The 23,469-nt window shown below is 47.8% G+C and overlaps 1 protein-coding gene across 1 annotated transcript in view; it reads left to right on the top strand.

Moving 5' to 3' along the window:
* Positions 1–23,469, top strand: part of Nrp2 (neuropilin 2) — a 116,788-nt gene that overhangs the window by 3,359 nt on the left and 89,960 nt on the right. The window contains 1 exon segment of the mRNA XM_059278130.1: positions 12,722–12,899. Coding sequence (XP_059134113.1) covers positions 12,722–12,899 — 178 coding nt within the window.

The following is a 23,469-nucleotide window of genomic DNA, read 5'->3' as shown; positions in this document are numbered from 1 at the left end:
CGGGAGCACAGTGCGGCTAGCGTCCGCCTGAGCGCAGGAACAGGTGAAGAGCACGCGGCGCGGGCATCCACGTGGCCGAGACGTGGGCGCCCCCCAGCGCTCCCACCCACCCCCATCCCCATCCCCCAGAGCGGTCCCTACCGCCGCATCGATTTGTTTGGGCTACGCAGCAGAAACAGAGCTGAGCAATCCATAAACATTCTATTAGGCAAAAAATATTTCCAGCAAAAGCAGAACCAAGGCTACAGCCTCCACTAAATCGGCCGCCTAGGACTTCTCCAGGCCAGTCCCCTCCTCCTCCTCCTCCTCCCGAGTAAGGACACTCCCGGGTAGAAGCCTGCGGCATTTCCCTGATGCTGCCCAATGCCAGAAAGTTAGGTCGTGGCTGCGGCTGTCCTCCAGAGCAGCCACTGCAGTTACCTGCTGGCAGGTTGCACGCCTCCCCTCTTCCCTTTCCTGGCAGCCCGTGTCCACGTGGGGGGAAAAAAATACAGTGTTCACGACCGATGCTTTAGTTTCCCTGATTGATTTCTTTTTAATATCAACACAAGTTAATGGAGGCGAGGCGCGCTGTGATTAAACGGCTGCCCCCACCCTTCGCCTCGGACTGACGGCTGCGTCGCTAGTGTGTCCCACCAGCCCCTAGGACAGCATCAGGGTGGAGGGCACAAGTCGACCGACTGTCCTAAGGTGGGCGTTGTGTGTGTGAAGGGGCGTGGAACGGATTGAGCGACACTCTGGACATCTCCGGGGGCTGGGGGGCGGGGGGGATGCGCAGTGGAATCAGCTTTCCAGATCTCTTAACCAATCCTCCCACCCCTGCCGCAGCTTCTGCGGCTCCGGTTGAATTTCTTCTGGAAGGGAAGGGAGTGGACGCTCGGGTTTATTGGCGTGGACTCCCTGCTCAGCTGGCTCCCTCTGCCTCCTTTCTTTTCAGTTTCTGACAGAGCGGAGAGCCCCCTGGCGCTAGCGGTATCCAGCAGCGCCAGGCCAGTAAACTGCTGTGCTAGAATGGATCCGCTGGGGCTTGCATTCTACCCAGGAAATCGCTCGGTTCCTGCCGTGGGTTTTTCAGAAGGTGGCAACTCCCAGGCTTACTGTCTACGGCCCCCCTCCCCCAGCCCCACGAGACCTATGGCTTGGGGCCAAAAGAAGCCAGACCCCCCATAACCATCTCCCCCTTCCTTCTTACTCCAGGAGAGCTTTGATCTGTGGTGGCCTTTAACACCATTGCCATGGACACGGACTGACTCGGTCAATTCAACCTTCAGTCTGAGCTGGGTGATCAGATAAGAGGTGTAAATTGGCTGTGGGAGACAGGTCCGAGGTCAAACAAATCCACTAAGAGCAGCAGTGATAGTCCAAGGACTTGATATGGGGTTTGATGAGTGTTTCAGACTGTCTCCCCCAAAATGTTCCATGGCCGCGGATGGGTATAATCATTTACAAGTACAACTGTAAACTCCCGGATTCCAAACAGACAGCCTACTCAGAGCTCTGGGGACTGGTCTCCTGCCCTCATTAAGTAAGTGCCCAGTCACCTTTTCCCCAGAAGCTAGCTAGCACTGGAGGCGATGAGGCTGTAACCAGTTGCCAACTGAGAACACAGTATAAAACAGAGGAGAGCGCCCCACAGGGCTTTAGGCAAGCCCTTACTTGTCCAGGATGCACCAGGTAGAAGAGCGAGTGCCCAGCAGCGCCTCCAGTGTGGGGTTTTATGTCATCCCACGGAGCCCTCCGAGCACTCGACTGGCAAAGTGTGAGATTGGAAAGCTGCAGGGACTGGAGGCTGAGCTCTCCCGACAGGACCCCTGCGGTCTACCAAATGGCTCCAGCCCCCTGCTGTTCAATGGATGGGCATTCTTCAGGTTCCACCTTCTAGGTCTAGGAAAAGTGGAGAGTGCAAAGACCAGTTCCTACGCAATGAGGCGTGAGTGCAAGCAACAGTTATTGAGGAGGGGGAGGGGGCGGGGAGGAAGAAGCTGAGGTCCCAGGTGTTTTCCATCTCCTTCAACTCTTCATTCAAGCAATTAAAAGAGTGAACTGACCAAGTGTGGGACATTTCTGAGTTGACAGAATTCCAGAGCCAGGCTCACTGGCAGTTTTCAGAACATGTTCCCCAAAGATCCAGTTTGGAAAGATATGAAGGTGGGATTGTTTCCTTTGTAGAAAGCACGAAGTAAAATGGATGGGCATTGTCTCTGATTGGCCCTTTCACCAGCCAGCAGATGAGACCAAATCCAATTGGAAGCCCTTGTGCTAGCTAAATCCTGGCCATGTTTCCAACTGAACTCTCAACTGGGCCGATTTAAAAATAAAAACAAACCGGCAGCGTCCCAGCCACCAATGAGAAGGAGGCTTTGTTATCTGAATCAGTTGGATTTCAAGTCCCCTTTGCCTTATCCAGGTAAGGAGAGGAACTGGCCAGTCCTTGTTTCCTCAGCCATCTTCTCTATAAAACACCTGCACCCACCCCTGCTTGGCTGATCGAAGCCTTGCTCCTTCTATAGAATGACGAGTTGCCAGATTATGAATCAAATAGGAAAGCCAATTTACCCAGACCCAAATTTACTGTTGTTTTGTCTTTTGACAAGCATAACACATTTGAAATTCCTTGAACGAAGGAGTCCTAAAAAGTGACCTTGGAGCCGGAGTTCATGGCGGTATGAACATATTTGAGGTATTTTATCATCTGGTCATCACTTGCCAGATAAGGTATCCACCTCAAACGGCAGATGTGATTTTTGAGCCCCAGGAGTTAGCCATTGTCCTATTCCTTCCAGGAAAGGATTTACTTACTGCTAGCTTTTGAAGAGGATGATTAACCCATTTCTGGAAGACACTGCAGAAGTTGTATGTGTCCCATACCCCTCTCTCCCCCAACTCTGGGGTCCTACTGCATTTCTCAAGACTATCTGCCTTATAGAGAAAGGGCCCAATATTTAACGGTTTCATTCCCAAGCAAGGTTTAGTGGGGTTGGATTCCAGGACACACTGGCCTTGTCCTGTGGCTGGCCCAGGAGAAAGCTTCTAAAGGTTTAGGAAGCTGTCAAGTTTAGATAAGACTGAGCCTCTATCCTATGGGACCTTGGTTGTATTAATAAGGAGAAATTAATTTTTAACCACTGGGAATGTTGCCAAATTATGTGACCTTTGGCAGACCAGCTGTGCTATAAAAATAAATCCCCCATTTCTGAAAATGCTGCTTCTCTTCAGTAGAACAATAACAACGTGGCAGTTGGGACAGAGAAGCTGCTGCAGGCTGGAGAAGAAAGGGGAGGAATGGGTGTTGACAAAAAAAAAATCTGTGATGCTGTGAAACGTGACTGCAGACCTGAGCATCCTACCACCCTCCCCCACACCCCACGCAGAGCTTCCAGAATACAGGAAAGAGCACCCGCATCACAGGGAGCCAGGGAGCCTGTGTGTATGCTGGCCATGGGGAAGGTGTTAGTGCTCCAGACTGCTCACACCCAGCCTGAACACATCCCTCATTGTTCACACTGGCCAGTCACTAGCATGGGCAGAGAAAAGGAGTGTTGAATGGGGCAAAATATTTATCTTTCCCTAAGTGCCACCAGTAAGTGTCACGGAGCTTGAGAGCACTGGCGTTGGACTGCTTGGCATCTGTCTCAATAACTGGGAGCCGCCACGTCGTCCATGTTTACAGTCCAGCTCAGCCAGGTGCCAGCCCTGTAGTCTAAGTACTCTGTGCCACCAGAGCACTGAATCGCCTTGTGCCTCAGTTTCCTGATCTGTAAAGGCTGTGTTTGGTAATAGTCCCTACTCAGGATGGCTGTGCTACATGACATCACATAGACTCGATGCTTGATGAACCTATTCTGACCTCATTCCATCTTGGAAATAGCTCCGGTGGGGCTAACCATCTCGTGCTCACACAGAGCGCTCTCCAACAACTGTGGGAAGTTTGTTTTATTTTTATAAGATTGATTCATGCTCAGCGGCTCTCTCACTAAACCTTTGTCTGGGTTTTGTAAGCACCAGCTTATCTCCTTCACAAAGTTAGTTCTTCACAGGGCGGTCCCTCCCGCTGCATCTCATGTCAGCAAAGGGATGTCTCCTTTTTGCATCCTTTTTCCTCCTTATTCTATTTTCCATGTTCTCTCTTTCCCTCCCCCTTTAAATCTGTCTTTTTTTTTTCTTTCTGTTCCTCCCCTCCCCAACCCCTTTCCATCCTTCCTGACTGAAAGTGTGCTCAGCAGGGAATGCTGTGTTTAAGGCACTCTTTCAAATTTGTAATAACTTCTCCTCTGGCATCAAGTCCCCTCAGCAACTGAACTCAAAAAAAAAAAAAAAAAAAAAAAAAAAAAAAAAAAAGTCATCAGAAAAACAAAATAGCTTTTACCCAGCAAGACCCTTAATAGTCCCATTTCCCTCTGGGTCTTCATAAAAGAGGCATAATCTAATCCAGAAAAAAAGAGGGGGTGAGTGGGAATAAAAGGGAAGTTCTTCCCAGTAGCTTGCAGTATACAGGGCTCCTGGCCATCTGAGGGAGGGAGGGAGGGAGGGAGAGAGAGAGAGAGAGAGAGAGAGAGAGAGAGAGAGAGAGAGAGAGAGAGAGAGAGAGAGAGAGATCTGGTACCCTGTTCCCAGCCCCCAAAGATGTTCTGATAAGTAGCGATTAGGTTCTGGAGAGAGCCAGTCCTTGAAGAAGATAAAGGGAATTGCAAATTACTGGACCAAATGATAATAATAACTGTGAGAATAAATGGGGGAAAATAAAACAGATGTACCCTGAAGGCATAGTAGGAGCCAGAGATAAAGGCACAGGACAGATGGAGTGGAGAGAGGCGAGTTGAAGTCACGTAGGAGAAAACCCACTACCAGGAATGGCTCACTGATGACGCTGTTGTAGTTTTGTGTCTTGCCAGGACTACTGATAAACAAGTATTTGGAAGTTACCTTCTCGAGTAAGAAGCAACAACAAATGATAAACAATCAACAAAAAGCTTCAGGGAAAATATTATGTTTGCTACTGCTAGATATAACGTGTGTATCCACTGAACTTCATCATGACCTAAACTTAGGGTGTCCTTGGAGATCTAGTTCACATTAAGTCCACTTTGGTCTGTGCCTTCATGTTATTACCCCAGATGATTAATCCACCATTTTAAAATCTGTATTTAATAGCAGTCGATGATAGGAAGGGAAGGGTAGTGGCTGGTGTTTTATAATTTGTGCTAAAATGAATTTTTGAGATTTGGTGATACTCTATTGTGATAAAATAGTATTATTCTAGTTTCTTCTTAATTACTTAATTGGCAAAATCTCATTGAATCTGACAGTTGGGAAAGAAGCTGGGTTTGATGGCATAGGACTTGCCAAGGATGGATGGGGAAGGATCCTCGGCCTCAGGTGGCTGGTGGTGTAGCAGAGTGGACAAGGTCATCTGAACCCTTTCAGCTTTTGAGGTACAGAGAAGGGAGAGGTAGTCCGTGGCACTCCTGGTGTGGAGGTGAAGAAGGGTCCTATATGGGGGAGATTTCCAGCAAAGAAAGCATTCAGGGGAAAGGGAAGTGGGAGCAGAGACATGCTCGCTGGGTTTGTTTAGGGAAGCTGTAGTGTAGAATACATGGTTAGAAATAATTGCCAATAAAGTTAGAAATAGTGGCCTGGGCTTAATGCAAGGCCCAATTTGCAAGGCCAGGGAGTTCAAGTTTCATGTGCTAACCAAGGGGGAGCAATTGACATTTCAACCTAAGCTTTAGTTCATCAAAATAACTGGAAAAAAATATATATATATTTTTTTATTAGCTCCCCCTCCCTTCCTTTGGCTTTTGGAGAGACCTCAAAAATTATTCTTCTTCTGTTTCCTTTCCCAAATGTCTGTTAAAACGGTCAGGATTTGTAATCCCAGATCTCTCATCAATGGCATCAAAACTGCATTTGCAGTGAGGTCTGGAAAAGAGAAGACATAAATACAAACTAATGACATTATATCGGCTGCCCTATTGGAATTGCATTTGTTTATGATATAAGATGACAAATAACAAGGTTACCACAGGTGGCATGATTCAAGGTCAGGGGAGGTAATCACGTCAAACCTACATTTTTCCGACTAAGTGACGGGTCATTTTTAGCATCCAGATCGAAGGGAAGAGGCGTTCCAAAGGTCCTACTTCCAGCCCCATCTTCCAGTTGTGGCCTAGGCGAGCTGGAGATGACTTCCTCTCCTGATTCTGGGTCCTTGTCTTTCCTCCCAATCCCAAATGGTTCTTTTATTCAGATTTTGAACTTTATCATGGCGAACATTCACGGGGACTCTCATTTGCCCTACCTCCAGTAGTCCATTGCTCACTGCCACCCAGCCTCATAAATTGAGGAGATTGCACCCCCGCCTAGTTGCCTGAGGAAGTGGTCAAACGGCCGCATTCCTGGGCTGATGGATTGGCTCATTTCTTCCCAGCTCAAGCCAAGATATGGATTTTATGAGACTGTCTTGTGACAGGCTGAAGCCACTTTGAATAAAACAAAATCTAGCCTCAGCTCGAAGAAATAACTCTTCAAGGAAGCTTATTCTGAGTCAGTGAGCAAAATTTGGCTAAAACCCCAAGCAAAGGACTTAGATGGTCTGGGTGAGGGATTTGATGATGCTACTCTCAGTCTTTCTCCATGCATCCCTGTCGTTGACATGCTCACACAAGGAGCTGTGTGTCCATACCATTTATAAACAAGCAGCCAAAGAGCCAGTTCAGAAGCTCACATTGATACAGCTAACGTGATTAAAAGAGACATTCAGACTCTCCATAATGCAAGCCAGGCATGCTCAAGTGGAGACCCTAGCATTTGGTTTCCGCCTTACCAAATAAATGAACCAGAGGGCGACACCTTATTGTCTCGGGAAGAAGAGACCCCTTTGAATTTGAGGTCACTCGTCAGGTGATAGGAACTCTCCCCCACCTCATGGCATGAGTTTTGAATTTTAGAACTGGAAATACTCTTTCAGAGGAGAGGGGAAAGTCTCAGCATGGTGGACTCACTTGCCCAAGGCCATACAGCTTGCCAGTGGTGTGACTAGATTTGATTATGAGGCTCTTTATCCCCACCAGTGCTATTCCAGTTAACCGTCCAGAAACAGCCAGTGATGGGAGAAGGTGGCAACCTCCTGTTTTTAAGTAGGGGAAGAAGAGCATCTTCTTTGCCTTGCTATGAATAATTAGATGGAAGTAATGTTGGATTAAGGGCAGGATGGGATTATGTTGTGAGCAAAGACTAAATTGTAAAAGGTTTCCAAGGGAAGTGATATAGTACACAGTGACCCTTGGGCATCCAGTAGCCCCTCCATGCCCACGAGGAATGGTTCTGCACTCCCAGCAGATGCTTGAAACTATAGATAGTGCCCAGCACAATAGACTACATGTTTTCCTATGCATATGTACCTGTGACAGTGTTTAATTTATAAATGAAGCACACTAAAAGATTAATAATAGGTAATAATAAAATATAACAATTACAATAGCATACCACAATAAAAAGTTATGTGAATGTAGCCTATCTATCATCTATCAATCATCTGCCCATTGTTGTGAATGTACTCTTCTATCAATGATTCTGTAGGTTATCATGTAGTGAAGTCAATAACTAAGAAGGACTTAACAACAGTGTTAGACTGCTATTGACCTAACTGTGTGCCAGAAGGTGGGTCATCAAGGTATGGCAATGTCTTTGACCACAAATAACTGAAACCGTGGAAGGGGGAACCACAGAGAAGTGGGGGTTACCCACATGAGAAGTACATGTCTCTAATCTACCCTCTTGTCTCTGTGGCATGTTAGAGTCACAGAGATCCAAGCTCAGTGGGTTTCACACAGATCCAGGAGGTCCCAGAGAATCCCATGAGAAATGAGGGGAGAGCCTAGATGCCAAAGTGACTTTCTTAGTTTTCTGGTTCCTTTCCTGGGAGCATCCAAGGAGACTTTCTCTTTTGCCTCTATTGTACTTGGAATTCTGGGTAGAGTTTTCATCCAAGAGGAAAGAGTACTTCTTAAAAAATAGCACAACTGTCAGGCGTTGGTGGCACACGCCTTAAATCCCAGCACTCAGGAGGCAGAGCCAGGTGGATCTCTGTGAGTTCGAGACCAGCCTGGTCTACAGAGTGAGTTCCAGGACAGGCACCAAAACTACACAGAGAAACCCTGTCTCGGAAAAAAAAAAAAAAAAAAAAAAAGACAACTACTACCTACTACAGTCCACATTGGATTAAATATATAAAGGTGAGACCCAGGGAGGCCCCACTCAAGTAAGAAGTAAGCTTCTCCCCTCTTTTTACCAATGTCAAGCGCTCACCACCACCGCTCAATAAACACACACACACACACACACACACACACACACACACACACCCCTTTGACGGTTACCTCACTACTCCCAGAGTCAGCCAACTACCGAGCGCCCCGGTTCATGCTCTCTTTCCAGTCTGCTAACCTAAGGGTCTGTATGGTCCCCACCTGTGGTCACAGGACTCTGCTGTTGAAGCAAGCCGTCCGAATTCTGATTATTTAGAAGAGCTCAGCACAGGGGGCTGGAGGGATGCCTGGTGAAGAGGACTTTCTGCTCTTACAGAGAGGACTCAGGTTCAGTTCCCAGTACCCATATGGTCACTTACAACCATGTAACTCCAGGACAGTTCCAGGAGATCAGGTGCCCTCTTCTGGCCTCCAACGACCCCAGGCATGTATGTGGTGCACATACATACATACATACATACATACATACATACATACATATAGGCAAAGCTCTCATGCATATAACACATACAAAATAAATAAATGTTTTTCGAGACAGGGTTTCTCTGTGTAGCTTTGCGCCTTTCTTGGAACTCACTTGGTAGCCCAGGCTGGCCTCGAACTCACAGAGATCCGCCTGGCTCTGCCTCCCGAGTGCTGGGATTAAAGGCGTGCGCCACCACCGCTCGGCCAAATAAATCTTAAAAAGAAAAGGCAAAATCCTCACCATAGTCTGCCCTGAGTTTTTAATCATCAAATTCAGGCAACACCATTTTCCTTTCAAACAACTCCAATTAAATTTCCTAGATGGCAGACTAGATTTGTATGAGTTCTTCTTCTGCCCCTTTTTAATATCTCCTCAAAATCAAATATTACTAAGGAGCTCTGTCTTAATTCAGGCTCTCTAGGAGGGCCTAAGTGAAGGAGTAGGAAATTCTTTAATCTTCAGTGGGGTGGGGGCGGCGGTATCAGGAAACCCATAGGCAGATTAGATGGTGCTCAACTAGGTGATCTAAGCCGAGATGTAGAAATTTAGAAAAAAAAAATGGCATTTTACTTTTCAAATAAAAGCACTTAAGTATCCATGAAGAGGGAAAAATCTAAACTCTGAGACTGTAAGAGTTAGCTTTCTCTTCCCTAGAAGTTATGTGTGGCGGTGTCTCACCAGGTCCTGTCTCCCACTGACCCCTGACCTGCCCAGCTCACCCCTCAGGCTTCCCTCCCAAATGTGTCTGCTCCTTCTCTGTGGGAAATACATTGGCCCCAGGTGAAAGGTGTGCACAAAATAGTTGCAAAATGAACTCCCTTGTCAACTCACCAAACAGGCTCAGTGGCTCCAGCCTTAGCAGGGTCTGGTTGCCTCCCTGTGGGAGACTGGCCTTAAGGGGTTTGCCCTTGAGTTCAACTTTCTCTCCACTTGGTTTGATGGCTCTGAAACAAGACAGAAAGCGTTGATGAAGTTCTTTGGGAGCACAATAAAGGCCCACAAAGTAAAGGATGATCTAGCGCTTCACAAGAAATTTTAGCTAATTCTTATTGGGGCAAGCTTGTACTTAAGACACGCAGGCCCCTCCCCCCACCCCCACAATCTAGAAATGAAAAGATCAATTATCAAGAAGAGACGTAGAAGGATTTAGTGTGTTTTCTTTACAGTTTTTACTGCTGTCTTTCAAGAATTCGTTTCTCTCCAAGAAAAATAAAGACAGAAATTCTAGTATTTATCTTTGTGGATGTATGTCTGTGCAAATGATGTGTGATATTTTATGAGAGGGTGCAAACATGTGTACAGGACTGAAGTGAGAATTACTGATACGTGTATGTAATTGATGGGAGCTCAGGATCTGTGTGTGTGCGCTTCTGAGTGTGAATGCAGCCTAAGCAAGAATGCCCATTTATAAGTGTATGGGTATTGAAAGGGTTAACAACATACAACTGAGGCAGATGTTAATGAGTCCACAGATATTTCATTAAGTGTCTTGATTTTCTTCTGATAAAGAATTGATGGGGGGGGAGACAGGGGAAAGCGGTAGGATTTTCCTTTTTCTTTCAGTTAATAAATTTCAACAGCAGGAGTGCAGACTATTGACTACAGAGCGTGGTAGAGTTTAGCAAAATTTCTGTTGTGGGGCAGTAATTAGGCTAAGTGCAGATAAGAAATGAAATCTTTCTGGAAGGAAGTTTTGTTCCCGACTCCATTGCTGATCAGTGTGCGTGGTCTAAATGCAGAAGGCCTGGGGTTCCAGGAGTTGAGGGGAGAATGTCCTTTAAGAGGAATTGGAGCCCGGGTGTTGGTGGTGCATGCCTTGAATCCCAGCACTCGGGAGGCAGAGCCAGGCGGATCTCTGTGAGTTCGAGGCCAGCCTGGTCTACAGAGCGAGATCTGGGACAGGAACCAAAACTACACAGAGAAACTCTATCTCAAAAAAAAAAAAAAAAAAAAAAAAAAAAAAAAAAGATTAATTGGAGAGAAGCAGGGCGTGGGTGGGGGGGTGGTTTACATGATGGGGAAACCATAAGGTTACCTAACAGGAGCTCTGCTCAAGTTTCCTCCATGAGTTCCAAGGCACGTTTGGGGATGAGGATGAGGCCGGGCAGCTTTCTTGAAAACAAACAAACAAAACAACAACAAACTGGCAGGGGGCTGGCCCAGTAGAACATTCTTTCCTCTGCTCCTTTGGCAAAAGAGCAAGTGAGCTAAGTGCCCGCTCTAAGCACCTGCATGTCTGCCTTGTCAGAGGGCTTCTACCCGCCCCTTCTGATGGGCCACCATGTGACCAGCTGGAAGACACTGGTGCCCACATTGGGGGAGTGCTTTGGGGCCCTGCAGGCGTGGGCTGCAGAGGCAGGGGAGGGGAGGTGGAAGCACCTGGGTGGGAGTTATGGACCCATTGTCCTCCAGGCCTGGGGAGGATGCAGGGTCATTAGGTAGAGGATGGTACTGTAGCTGTTAGCCCGAGGAAAGGGCTCACTTTTGTTTTCTACCCAGTAGGAAACGGACCTGAATCCATTAGATTCTGGGCAGTTCAACCCGGCACAGTTTGAGCCCTTGGAAGCTAGATGCCAAAAAAGGCTACTCGTGTGGATTTGTGTCCCACCACCATTGTGCAGCATGCCTATCATTTATGCATTTAAAGCCTGTCAGGCTGGGCAGCAGAGGGCTGGGAGACAGTAATGCCAACAGACACAGGGGCTGCTAAAGTGCACCTGTAGAGTTAAAAATGCATGACCCATTCCCTCTTTGAGGGAACACAGGAGAAAGACCCCCGTCCTGGAGGGTGTCTGCTGAGCTGTAATACATAATTCACGGGCCCACGCTGGTCCATGCAGATGGCGGTATTAAATCGTGATTGATGCTCAGAGACACAAAATGCTCACCAACGCTCCAAGAGGTTTCAGAATACGGTTCCGTGTCTCCTGTGCCCCTCTGCTCTAACTAGGGTATTAAGCAAACCCCACTATTTCCCAAGAACCCCTGCTAAGGATGGCAGACGTTCCCTCCTGGATAGATGAGAATCTTGAAATGTCATCACCTACCATTTCAGCCTTTGAAGGTGGCCCCTGCCCTCCTGTTTACCTCCAGGAGGGGGTGGGGGAGCCCTCTCTTCCCCTGCCTCTCCCTTTCCAGAAGCACCAGCACACTCTGGTGGCCACGGAGCCAGAGAGACAGTGAGCAGAAAGCTAAGGCGTCTGGTCTGCCCCACACAAAGCACCTTTGTGGAAAAGCTGAGATCGGAGCCAGGGATCCTCCAATACAGAGCCTTCCACTGGGTGTATAATGAAATAATAAATCAAATCTGTGGTGTGCGTGGAATTCAATGTTGGGGGGGGGGGGCGGAGTTCTTTAAAAACAAGCTGAAATCACACTCTAGGGCCTGTTTTGGCCCAAAGCTGGAAGTGCCTCCTTACACCTCTTGTAATTGTTGCCAGGTTTGTGGGTTGGTACCACAAAACCACGATTGTCAGTTCCTGGAGCCCGGCTGCTGGCTCCTTGTGCTGGGCTAGGAGACACAATAAAATGAAGGATTTATGAGACAAAGATAGAGATGGGAGGCTTGAAGGAAGAGAGGAAGATGGCCAAGAACGGGAGACAGGAAAAGGCAGGGAGACTTCTTAAGAGTGTACTCTTATTTTTATAATCTCCAGCCTTGATGACCATCTTCTGGATTGTGTGTATGTGTGTGTGTGTGTGTGTGTGTGTGTGTGTGTGTGTGTGGTGTGTGTATGTGTGTGTGGTGTGGTGTGTGTGTGTGTGTGTGTGTGTGTATGTGTGTGTGGGGGAGGTGTGTGTGTGTGTGTGGTTGGGTGGCTACAAGGAGCGAAGAGCTGAAATAATCTCTTCCACTGAATGAATAAATAGGTTAGTCTCCTGGACTGCCATAAAAGGTCTGTGAAATAGTCACTGGGAGGGAGGCAAGGCCGCGGGAGGCTACTGGAGCATATCTCAAGTCCTTTGGTGCGGTTTCCCTCTCTTCCAGACCCACCCTGTGGAGGTCGGCTGAATTCCAAGGATGCTGGCTACATCACCTCCCCGGGTTACCCCCAGGACTATCCCTCTCACCAGAACTGCGAGTGGGTTGTGTACGCACCAGAACCCAACCAGAAGATCGTCCTCAACTTCAACCCTCACTTTGAAATCGAAAAACATGACTGCAAGTAAGCATGGCCCTGGGGACGGGGACACACACATCTGGCCACTGTCCTTCTAGTTTGTCCACGAAGGACGGTAGTGGGTCCCAGCCACAGAGAGACACATAAAGACGGCATTACCTTTTAGGAGAGGGAGGGTGGAGGTGATTCTGTGGTATTATGAAGAACTTTCTGGAATAAGATAGAGAAAACAGCAGTGCCCTGTCTGCAAAAGTTGGCAGTGGGGAGAGTTTCCATGGGGGCCGGAAGTGGGCTACAAAACCCCACTTATTGGCTCTATGATTTACCTTCCCTTGGAGAGCTCCCCCATTTCAACTGCTGCCTTATCAGGGAGCCCCACCAGCTTCCCAAATGAAACAGTAGCTGGATCCTCAAATATATCCAGCACTGGGGATTGGCTTATTGCTTTCTGGGGGGGGGGGGGGGGGCTGCTCATTGCTTTAAAAGAGCAAGAGGTACTGGGTTGATGAAGACAGATTTAAGACTCCAATTGGTTCTTGATGTCTGCACTGCCCAGATTACTATCAAAGATACAGGTATGGGTTTGCTCTACAAACCCAGTTCTAATTGTCCTACAAATAATTAAGCCACTCAGTTCTCACCATGGCCCTGGGAAGTCAGTGCCATCATGACCTCCATTTTAACACGAGAGCACCAAGGCACAGAGAAGTTAAGTCAGTCCCTCAAGGCGACTCAGCTGACCCTGCCACAGGACATCAGTTTGGCCACCTTGGAAATGTGGACAGCTAGACAACTGCTTTTGAGATGCCGTGCTTGGGCGGGTGGGGAAGCAGGCTGAGTAGCTGTGGGGAGAATAGAGATGGCTGAGTGGGTTATTAAAGCTCTACCCTAGGTGTTTCCTTGCGAATCAAAAGTGAAAGTGTTCAGTTCACAAAAGAATGTGCCAATGGCAGTTTTGGTCTTTAACCATAAGCTCTGGGTAAGCGTTCAGTATTCACATGATGAACAAGCATTCTGAGCATGACTGTGACCAAGGAATTGTGAGTCCTGAATAATGAATAAGGGGACAGCTTGTGGGACAGGTATAAGAGAGCAGGCCATACTCCTGGCCTCCACTGTGGACAGGCTTCGGTCCAGGCCAGCACTTCCTCCGAAGGAAACAAGAGCTGTCTGTAACTAGTGCTAAACTCTGAGGCCTGGGGAACCGTTGTCATTATAAGCCTCCCAGGACCACTTTGCACCTACAGAATGGTTTCCTTCTAACAGGAGGTAGCCTGTGTTGAAAAAATCAGAGTTTCCCGGATGGATGCCGCACATGACCAAGAGTCACAGGATGGGGTTTCTAATTCCAGGGCCAGTCTTGGCTGCCTGGATGACGTAGCAGATCAGTTCCCTTTTATCTGTGCTAGACACGCTAGACACATTGACTCAGCGTCCGTGGGCTTCCACTTCCCCAACAGTGAACTTTACAAAGAATCTGGGTTAGAACGGTTTCTGTAAAAGGTATTTCGGGTCCGGGAGCCTTTGGCTAGGCCTCAGAAGGGTTGGCGTCAACTGAAGTATAATGTGCAGGGTGCTTGAGAGTGAGCTCAGAGAAATTTGACTAAAGCCCCTCTCTGGATGGAGGGCCAAATTCGGTTCTGCTGATACCAGCAAAATCTCTAGGGGAAATTGCTAAGAGGCCGTTTTATGGATATTCACGATGACAGAGGAAAAGGGCCCAGCTCTTTAGAAGGTTGGATCCAGATGGCAATGAGCAAAGTTCCCAAATATATTGGGGAGACGAAAAGGAAGCGCACTCCAGCCCCAGGACCCATCCCCCAGGGTAGGGAGAGCCTGGTGTGGAGCACTGGTCAGCAGAAGGGACACAAACCTCACCCTTGCTGGAGTCGGAAGGGGAGGAAGCAGGCAAGTTCCAGGCTATCTCCCAGCTTCTCAGCCTTCCTAAGCAGCTTCCTGTTTCCCTCTACACTCCCCATCCATGCTGCTGGCTTCAACCTAAAAGGTTGAAGAGGTCAGAAAAAAAATCTTTCTGGAATCTATTTCCCCCCCTCCTCCCCTCCCCCTCCTCCCCTCCCCCTCCTCCCCCCCATGCCAAACTGTCAGTAAGGCTCCTCTAGGGTTAAACTTCATCCACCTAGCCTTCTCTGGGTTCCCCCACCACCGGTCCCCCATCCCCCATTCCCCGTCTCTCTCATTAATTTTTATATTTAGAAGGCCGTATCTGGTCTCTCAGCCTCTCCCTCATGATCATTTGCATGCCGAATAAGGGGCTTGCCTCTCCCCATGCCTCACTTTACTTTCTTGGGAAAGGAACGTTTCATCTCATTAAATCCTGGAAGTTTTGTCTTGTTCTTACACTCTTTACAACTCCTTCTCTTCCGCACTGCATTTTTTTTTTTTTTCCTCCAAAGAGTTCCTGGGTTTGTAAAGCATTTGCTATCAAAGGAAATCAGCCTCCCCTCTCTTTGCATCTTGGGGACATGTTTAATTGTCTACCTCAAAGCTTATGTGGTGCCTCTCCCAACAGAAAACTGCCTCAGCTGCCCTTCTGTGGGTGGGCAACAGCTCTTAGCAGAAAGGAGAAGTGAGGAGAAAAGACTGCCCACGTTTTCTCTTCTGCTTTCTGTACATGGAATTACCTAGAAAAATTGCCCTTTGACCTAAAACCAGGGCCCTGACAGGAAGGATTATTCTGGTATGTGACACCTAACCCTCTGTCTTTCTATTCCTTAAAATCTCCACCCCCAAGGTCAAGGCTGTTACTGAGCAAACCCCAGACGGATCTTTTCCTGACCATTGCTCCTTCATTTTGTTCCACTGAAGCTTGCTGTCTGCTCGGAAAATTTCACTCACAAGAGTCAGCCGTTCTGTGCCAGTGCAACCCAAAGCCACCCTCTCTGTTAGCTTTGCCTGCCTCCTCCCTCAGGCTATCCACAGGGAGCCAAACCCTAAGCATACTGTCCTGGGGACCTGGTAGCTACTACAGGCAGAAGCAAAGGCCACTGTGGTATTGCTAGCTGCCTGTGCCCAGGGACAAAAAGACAGGACTCAGGGCTGTCTGGGCAAACAGAGAGAATCCAATTCATCCCCCTTGGGAGCAGAAGATACCAGGAGGCTGATGCCTCGGCAGACGGAGAGGCCATTCGCTTGAGTCATCAGCCAGAGGGTTCGATGTTATGGTTTTAGAAACCCACACACACGAGGCTGAGTATTTTTCCATTTCTAAAGTTTGAACTGTGTATTTTTTTAAAACACTTACCAACATGCCATCCTACACAACTTATTCATCAGTCTGCAAGCAGGCCACACACACACACACACACACACACACACACACACACACACACACACACACACACACTAGTGTAGAGGCCCAACCAAAGGTAACTAAAATCAAGAGCTAGTTCCTTGAAAGAACAAGAGTTCACCAAATAGGTATCTTGAAAATATTTTTAGGAAGTTCAAAAGCCACTAGGAAGCCATGAAAGTACGTTTCTTAGGCCAACAACCTCACACACAAGTCTACATAGATTCAGAGCAAAATACCTCATTCATGTCAAAATGAACCCTATTGAAGAAGGGTATTTTCCTGGGTGGAGTTCCTTAGTGAAAAAGTCCCGGAGCGTTTTAAGTCACATGCCGCACTTCCCTATTTTCTTAAACAAAATCAACAATTAAGGAGAGTCATTTTTCGTTCTTGATGATTCAGGACAGTAATTCTGAACTTCAGTTCTTCCTGAGCAATGGAGGCCAAGTAATGTCCTCTTTGGAACTGACTTAACTTGACGAGGTGTGCACTTGAGTGCAGTACCGGCAGAGGTCAGGAGAGGGAGCAAGACCCCACTGTGAACTGCCTGATGCTGGTGCTGTGAACGGAACTCTTGTCCTCTTCCAAGAGCAGTATGCACTCTTAACCACCCAGCCACCTCTTCAGTCCGCATTTGAGTTTTTGTTGAGCTTTTAAATGTCTAAGCCATCTGTTTACCCCTTCCTCAAAACCATGATGGCAACTACTTTGTTGTGCCCGTTTATGTCATTACAATAAGTTAGCAAGCATGTTAAATGCCTCTGCAGGGTGTCATGGGAAACTTGAGAATATTTTCTCCTGGTATTCTTTTGTAAATTTTTTTATTTATTTATATTTTCTGTATAAGTGCTCCGCATATGTACCTGCAGGCCAGAAGAGGGCACTAGATCTCATTACAGATGGTCGTGAGCCACCATGTGGTTGCTGGGAACTGAACTCAGGTCCTCTGGAAGAGCAGCTAGTGCTCTTAACCACTGAGCCATCTCTCCAGCCCCTTCTCCTGGTATTCTTGCAGTCAATTCTTGTTATGAGGAGCCTCTCTCTTCTGACTTCTTTTGAATTTTTTTTTTTTTTTTGTATGTGTATCAATTTTGCTGTAGAAAAATCTTCGCTGCCTATGCTAAAGATTAGGGCCTGGGGTTCAAAATTTCAACCTTAAGCCAGTGCAAATTCAAGGCCAACAATTTTTATTTGCTTCATTCAGCCAAGGTCACAGCAGAGTAAAGGCTTCCTGAAGACTGAACCCCCCCCTCCCAACACACTCTGACTGAGCATGACACAGCACCCATAGTTCTCAGTGTTGGTTTAGATTATGGTCCTTCTGCTCCCCCCACCCACCCAGTCCACTACAATATGGAAATGGGCAGTGGGCCTCTGGCCAAGTATACTCGCTAAACAAGATACTCTTGTGTTTACTCAACTGCAGAAGGGTCCTTTAAGTCTGTAGAAGATGTGTCTGTCCCTCTCACAGTAGGTGACCATATTTTAAAACAAGTAGCAGATTCCTGGGTTGATAAATTAATGCTGATGTTAAACAGAGAAAAGAAACCAGACCTCAATAATCTGGTCACCACCACCACCACCACCCCCGCCGCTCACCGAACAATTAGTGTTTCCCTGTGCCCGGTAAACATCCAACTTTTCCAGCAACCGGACACAGCCTTCCATCTGTATGAGGATTCCTGAGCTCCCGCTGCACACACTGTCCCCACTTCCCTGACCACTCTGCCCCAGGGCTCCTTGCTCTATCTACAGTGCCTTTTATTAGCCCCTGCTCCAAGCCACCTTGACTTGACTCTCTCTTCCTACATAGTCACTTCGCGTTTGGAGTGGGTAAACGCTCCTGTGGCACAAACCACCCACTCCATCTCTGAACTGCCTCACCCAGCCCCGGAGGGACCTGCGGAGGTGTGTGCCGAAGCTTGTTTGATTGATGCTTTGCCATTGATTGTGCCAGGGCACAGGCAGGTGTGATATGAACTGTGTCAGAGGGCAGGCAGGTCTGGTTTTTTTTTTTTTTTCTTTTTCCGTTCTTCCATCAGAGATTACAAACCAGTGACATAAAGATGATAAAAAAAAAAAAATCTAGGCTATAAATGTCACTGGCCATTCAAACTTGGGTCTGTCACCCACAAAACGACCACGGGCCATTCACTCTGTGCCCAGGCAGTGCCTATCAAGCACCTACTTAGTGCCAAGCTTGAGGGCCAGTTTTGGAAATACAGAGGTTGGTATACCATACCTTTGACCTGGTAGACCTTGGGGTTCCAGAGTAGGAGGTGGTGAGGTCAAGCTACCCCAGCTGGCATAGTACTTCTGAGCCTGGCAGGAGATTGTCTCTGTCTCAATGAATAGTGACAGGAAGGCATGTGACGTGGCCACCCCTCTTTTCTGCTTGCAGATAAAGAAACATGGCCTCACAGAGCTCAAGCAAGTGGCCTTAGGTCCTGCCCTCTGAAGGGGCTGGGAAGGGATTTGACCCCTACTTTTCAGTCTGCATTCTTTACTATTTTTTTTAAGATGTATTTATTTATTATGTATACAGAAGAGGGTGCCAGATCTCATTACAGATGGTTGTGAGCCACCATGTGGGTGCTGGGAATCGAACTCAGGACCTCTGGAAGAGCAGTTGGTGCTCTTAACCTCTGAGCCATCTCTCCAGCCCTGCATTCTTTACTCTTAACGCTGCCTGCCTTCCCCTCCCCCACACTGCATGCTATGACTGTGACGTGATGGGAGCCTGGTATATGAGTCCATAGTACCCAGATCCAGCCTAGGCTAGAAAATCCAGGGAGACTCCCTGGAAGAGGTATTTCCTATACTGCCCCTAGAGCAGTCAGGCAAGGAAAGGGGGCTGTGCATGGCTAACGGTCTAGGCAGAGGGTGGCACACTGAACAGCCTGAAGAGAGAGGGCTGTGGGTAGCTCTGGGAAGCACAGTCATAAAGATGGCCGACCTCTGTTTCCTTCCCTACCCAGTAAGGGTAGAAGCAAAAGAAGGTTGCCCTTGTGACTTGTTGATATAAACCCTCTTCCTGGCAAAAGGTGCCTGATGATGTTACTTAACTCTATTTCCTGGCCAGGCGACTTCCACCAGCTCCTTAGGAGAGGGACCCAGGGCAGGAAGCAGGAAAGGGTGAGATTATGGAGCCTCTGGAGGCCCCACCCTCACTCTATTGTAGTGTCTGTTCCCTGTGTCCAGATGTCCTGAATGTAGTGCCTGAGAGTGTGATCTGCTCTGGGAAAGCCCAGGTAACAAGCTGGATTAAGTCCTCATCCACTCATTCCCACACAGACACTGGACCCTTTCTCTTTCCACGAGAAACCGAATTTGGAGGCGTGGCTTCAGCTGGGGTCGCCTGAAGTCAAAACAGAGCCAGTCTCTTGTGGTGCAGAAGGCTGCCATGTGCTGGCTCAGGAGGGACCCTTGGGTTGATTACTCATGACATTGTGACAGATTTACTGCCCTGCCCACCACAGAAATATCCCCATTCTCTGAGGATCCAGTGAGCATTAGTATTTTTCTATATTGCAACAACCCTCCTAATGACAGAAACAGACCCACCTCTGGGAGCGTGGCGCAATAATGGGACCAGCTCCTTGAGCCAGAGCCCAGCTACCAGCTGACCCGTCTGTCCTCCATAACCTTGACCAAGGACTCCCTCTGCCCGGCCACTTCAGCTCACCCAAGAAGTGGGAAACAACACCCCATGGATTTTTCTCCTCCTCTTACCAAGGTTAAAGAGCAGTTGGGACAACAGTTATTTTTGGCTGCTTGTTTTTAAACATGCGATGTTGCAATCCCAACTCTCTCCATGCAAGCGAGCATCACTGTGGCAGTCTTTCTTAACAATGCGTTTTATCTTCTGATCGAGAAAATCACTTGAGATTTTATCATACACGATCCCCCTTGCTCTGCCTCTCAACCCTGGCACCTTCTTGAAACGTGGAGATCCCAGGGGGCTAGCACCTCACCCCATGTAACTCCATGTAATTCTCCCATCTAATTACACTGGCAGGCTGTCTTAAGAAATTCAGAGGGACAGGGAGACAGATACACGTGTGGAGGGGATAAAGCAGAGAAAGGGAGATAACATGTCAAGACATTCAACTTCTCTACAGAGGGATTTGTGTTTCCCTGTAATCATGAGTCCCGTAGAAAAAATGCACTCTTTTTGTTTGTTTTAGGAATCGAGACCTTGATGGGAGACACTCAAGAGATAACTTAATTCCATTTTTCTATTCCTGCCTAGATAAATCATCACACACTCACAGTCCTTGTCTTGTCTTTTAGAGAAAATAATAATAATAATAATAATAATAATAATAATAATAAACCCTCCATAATCACCCTGCGTTATGAGACCTTTTGGCTCACAACCCATCCCAGTTGACTGCAGAATAGATGGCTGTATTCAATTTACATAATCAAAATTTTTTTCCTAGAAGAAAAATCCACGAAAAAAAAATTAGCTGGGTCAAAATTAAATTTTAAGAAACTAAGAAAGAGGAGAAAGAAATAGACCCAGGTTTGACTTAGATTCAAGAGGACTCCATGATAACAGAAAAGCACACGATTTCTTAATGCCCTTCTCTTTCATGCCTTTGTAGGGAAGCATCTTGGTAGTTGTATGAGTTTTTCAGCTCTGTATGTTAGAGGTCCAGTTGTATGTTTGTGGGGGAGATTATCAATTAAACAATAGCAAACATTCATGGCTGTCTCAAAGGCATCAGACATTGTCTACATTTACCTCCCATAGCAGGCTGTGGGCCCAGGACCAGTATCATTCCCACTGATCAGAAGGAAATACTGAGGCCTAGAGAGAGTACACCTGTACTGCAGGAGGGCTGGATTGGAAGCCAGGTGGCCCTGATCTGCCTCTGTATGCCTGGGTCACTGGCTGACCAGCACCGGAAATACTGGCCTGACTCCTGTAGACAACCCCGCAAGCCTTTCCTTTCTGCTTTTCATAGCCTTGCTTAGCCTCTCCCTGCCACTTGGTCACTAGTGGATGCTGCAAGGCAGTCAGGACAAGAGAAGCCTTTCTAGGTCTTCAAGGACAAGCTGGCAGCCTGATCAGTCAATAGTCTCCATCTGCCTCCTCCCCCTGGACTCCTACACACACCCCATACATACACACTCCCCACACACTACACGCACACACACCAGACCCACACCACACACACATATACACACCATATACACACCACACATACATACACATACCATACCCACCACACACACACATACACACACACACACACACACACACACACACACACATACACACACCATGCACACCACATACACCATACACACCCCACACACACCATACACACCCCCACACAGGCACACACACGCACAAACACACATGCTCACCACCCTCTTGGGGTCCCCCCCCACTACCACCTTTTCTCTCCATCTGGAATCCGAAGATGTGAAGGGCAGTAATGGAGTGTCAGCGGAAGTAATTGATTCCTCACACACAGAGAATGCTCCTGCCTTCCGTGTCAATGGAGCTGAACCAGATTCTGGGCGGGTGAGCGAGAGACATGTAAACAGTTCATGGCTGAGCTGTCAGGGCTGAGCCAGACACAGTGGAGAGTGAGTGAGAAGGAGAACCGTGGAACAAATAATTGTTTTATTGGAAAAGAAAGCAGTAAATAATATTTCAGCTCAGGAACTGGCCGTTGGAGGGGGATGAAGTCAGCCCAGGAGCAGAAAGAAGCGTGGCACAGGTTGAAACAGAAGCGTTTCTCTTTGTCTCAAAGTGGGAGGTTTCCTTCCTGCCCCACCCCCCCATTCTCCCATTATCATCATTAAAATAATTACCGTAACAATTACAGTTGATGAGCCCTCGGGTTTATGGAACACCTTTCATCTGAAAGTTCAAAGTGATTTATCTGTGCGTCATCCTCTGAGAACTGTGGGAGGGTGGGAAAGTATATTATTATTATTATTATTATTATTATTATTATTATTATTATTATTATTTGGGGGGTCTCCTCATGAAACTGAGGTCCTGCCAGATATCATGGCAGGCACCTAGGTTAAATACTGGGGAATAGACTTCTCTTACAACAGGTCTCCATTACCGTATCCTCTCTTCAGGCCTCTCATCCACACGTGGCTCTTTAGTTCATCCCTCGCACTAATGTCTCCCCATGCTATGGGATTCCCGTTGGTCACTACACTACGATGACCAGCCAGCCAGAAGACCCATACATGGAATAAATGGCCTGCTTATGGCTTCGGGATGATAAAAGTCCTTTAGGTCTGACCCACACTGTTTCCATCTAGCCCGGAGACTTCCCACAATCCGCTTCTCTTGTAGAAGCTTGTGTACTTTCTAGACATGCTTCTCCATGGTCCAGCGAGACTGTCTAACAACACCTCGTGTTCCTGAGTGCTACTCCCATGCCCGGCAAACCCTGGATTTTAACCCAGAGGACCATGTCTGCCATGCAGCAAGGCCAGGGCTGTGACATGCATCCGTGACCCAGACTGCCTTTGCTCTGAGTGCAGCCCCAGCACTTCAGGATGCACATCAGGGCACAATGTCCAAGTGGCACTTTGAGAGGAGGAAGCAGTTCCAGCTGACTGGCCACCAAGGGCCACATTCAGAATCTCCACCCTAGCGTGGCAACAGCCCCTTCCTGCTTGGACATTAGTGTGTGACTGTCATTTCCACACCCCGGTGCTTTCCGTACAGTCCTGACAACTCTCTGCCTAGAGTGTGTGTGTGTGTGTGTGTGGGGGGGGTTCTGAGCTCTGTAACCTGAAGCGCCCAGAAAACAGGATCCAAAATCAGGCCGTCATACCTGCCACCTGCTCCCAAACTGCCCCTGTCCTGGAATTCTTCGTTAGCACATTTTTCAGACAAGTTTTATGTCTTCCAAGTTTTGTTGCAGAGCCTAGAGGGATATTAAAATGACCAGGAACCCATCCCCGGAAAACGCAAACGAACTTTTGACACAGTGATTGGTTCCCTGGTGCCTGGCACACTTGTTCCCAGCAGGCTTCCATTTTTTCGGACAGATGGGAGGTTATGATTTCTCTCCTACAATTGGCTCCACTGGGAGGCAGAGTTAGTGAGTTCCTTACCCAGAGGGAGCTGTTCTCTCAGCCAAGTGAAGGGATGCTGCCAGTACACCAGGGCCCCAGGATGACGTGCTCTGATTTCCCCCCAATGACTACCAGGTGCTTTATGCCCCTAGGCCTAGGTCCCAAGAGGCAAAGAGGTATGAGCCCTGTGCCCATTGATGAGGTGAGGCAAACCAAGGCAGGACAGCATGATAGACCCAG

Source organism: Peromyscus eremicus, chromosome 13 (genome assembly GCF_949786415.1).
Source record: "Peromyscus eremicus chromosome 13, PerEre_H2_v1, whole genome shotgun sequence".
NCBI lineage: Eukaryota > Metazoa > Chordata > Mammalia > Rodentia > Cricetidae > Peromyscus > Peromyscus eremicus.
The sequence above is the reverse complement of the archived record's forward strand: the minus strand, read 5'-3'. Positions and strand labels throughout refer to the sequence as shown.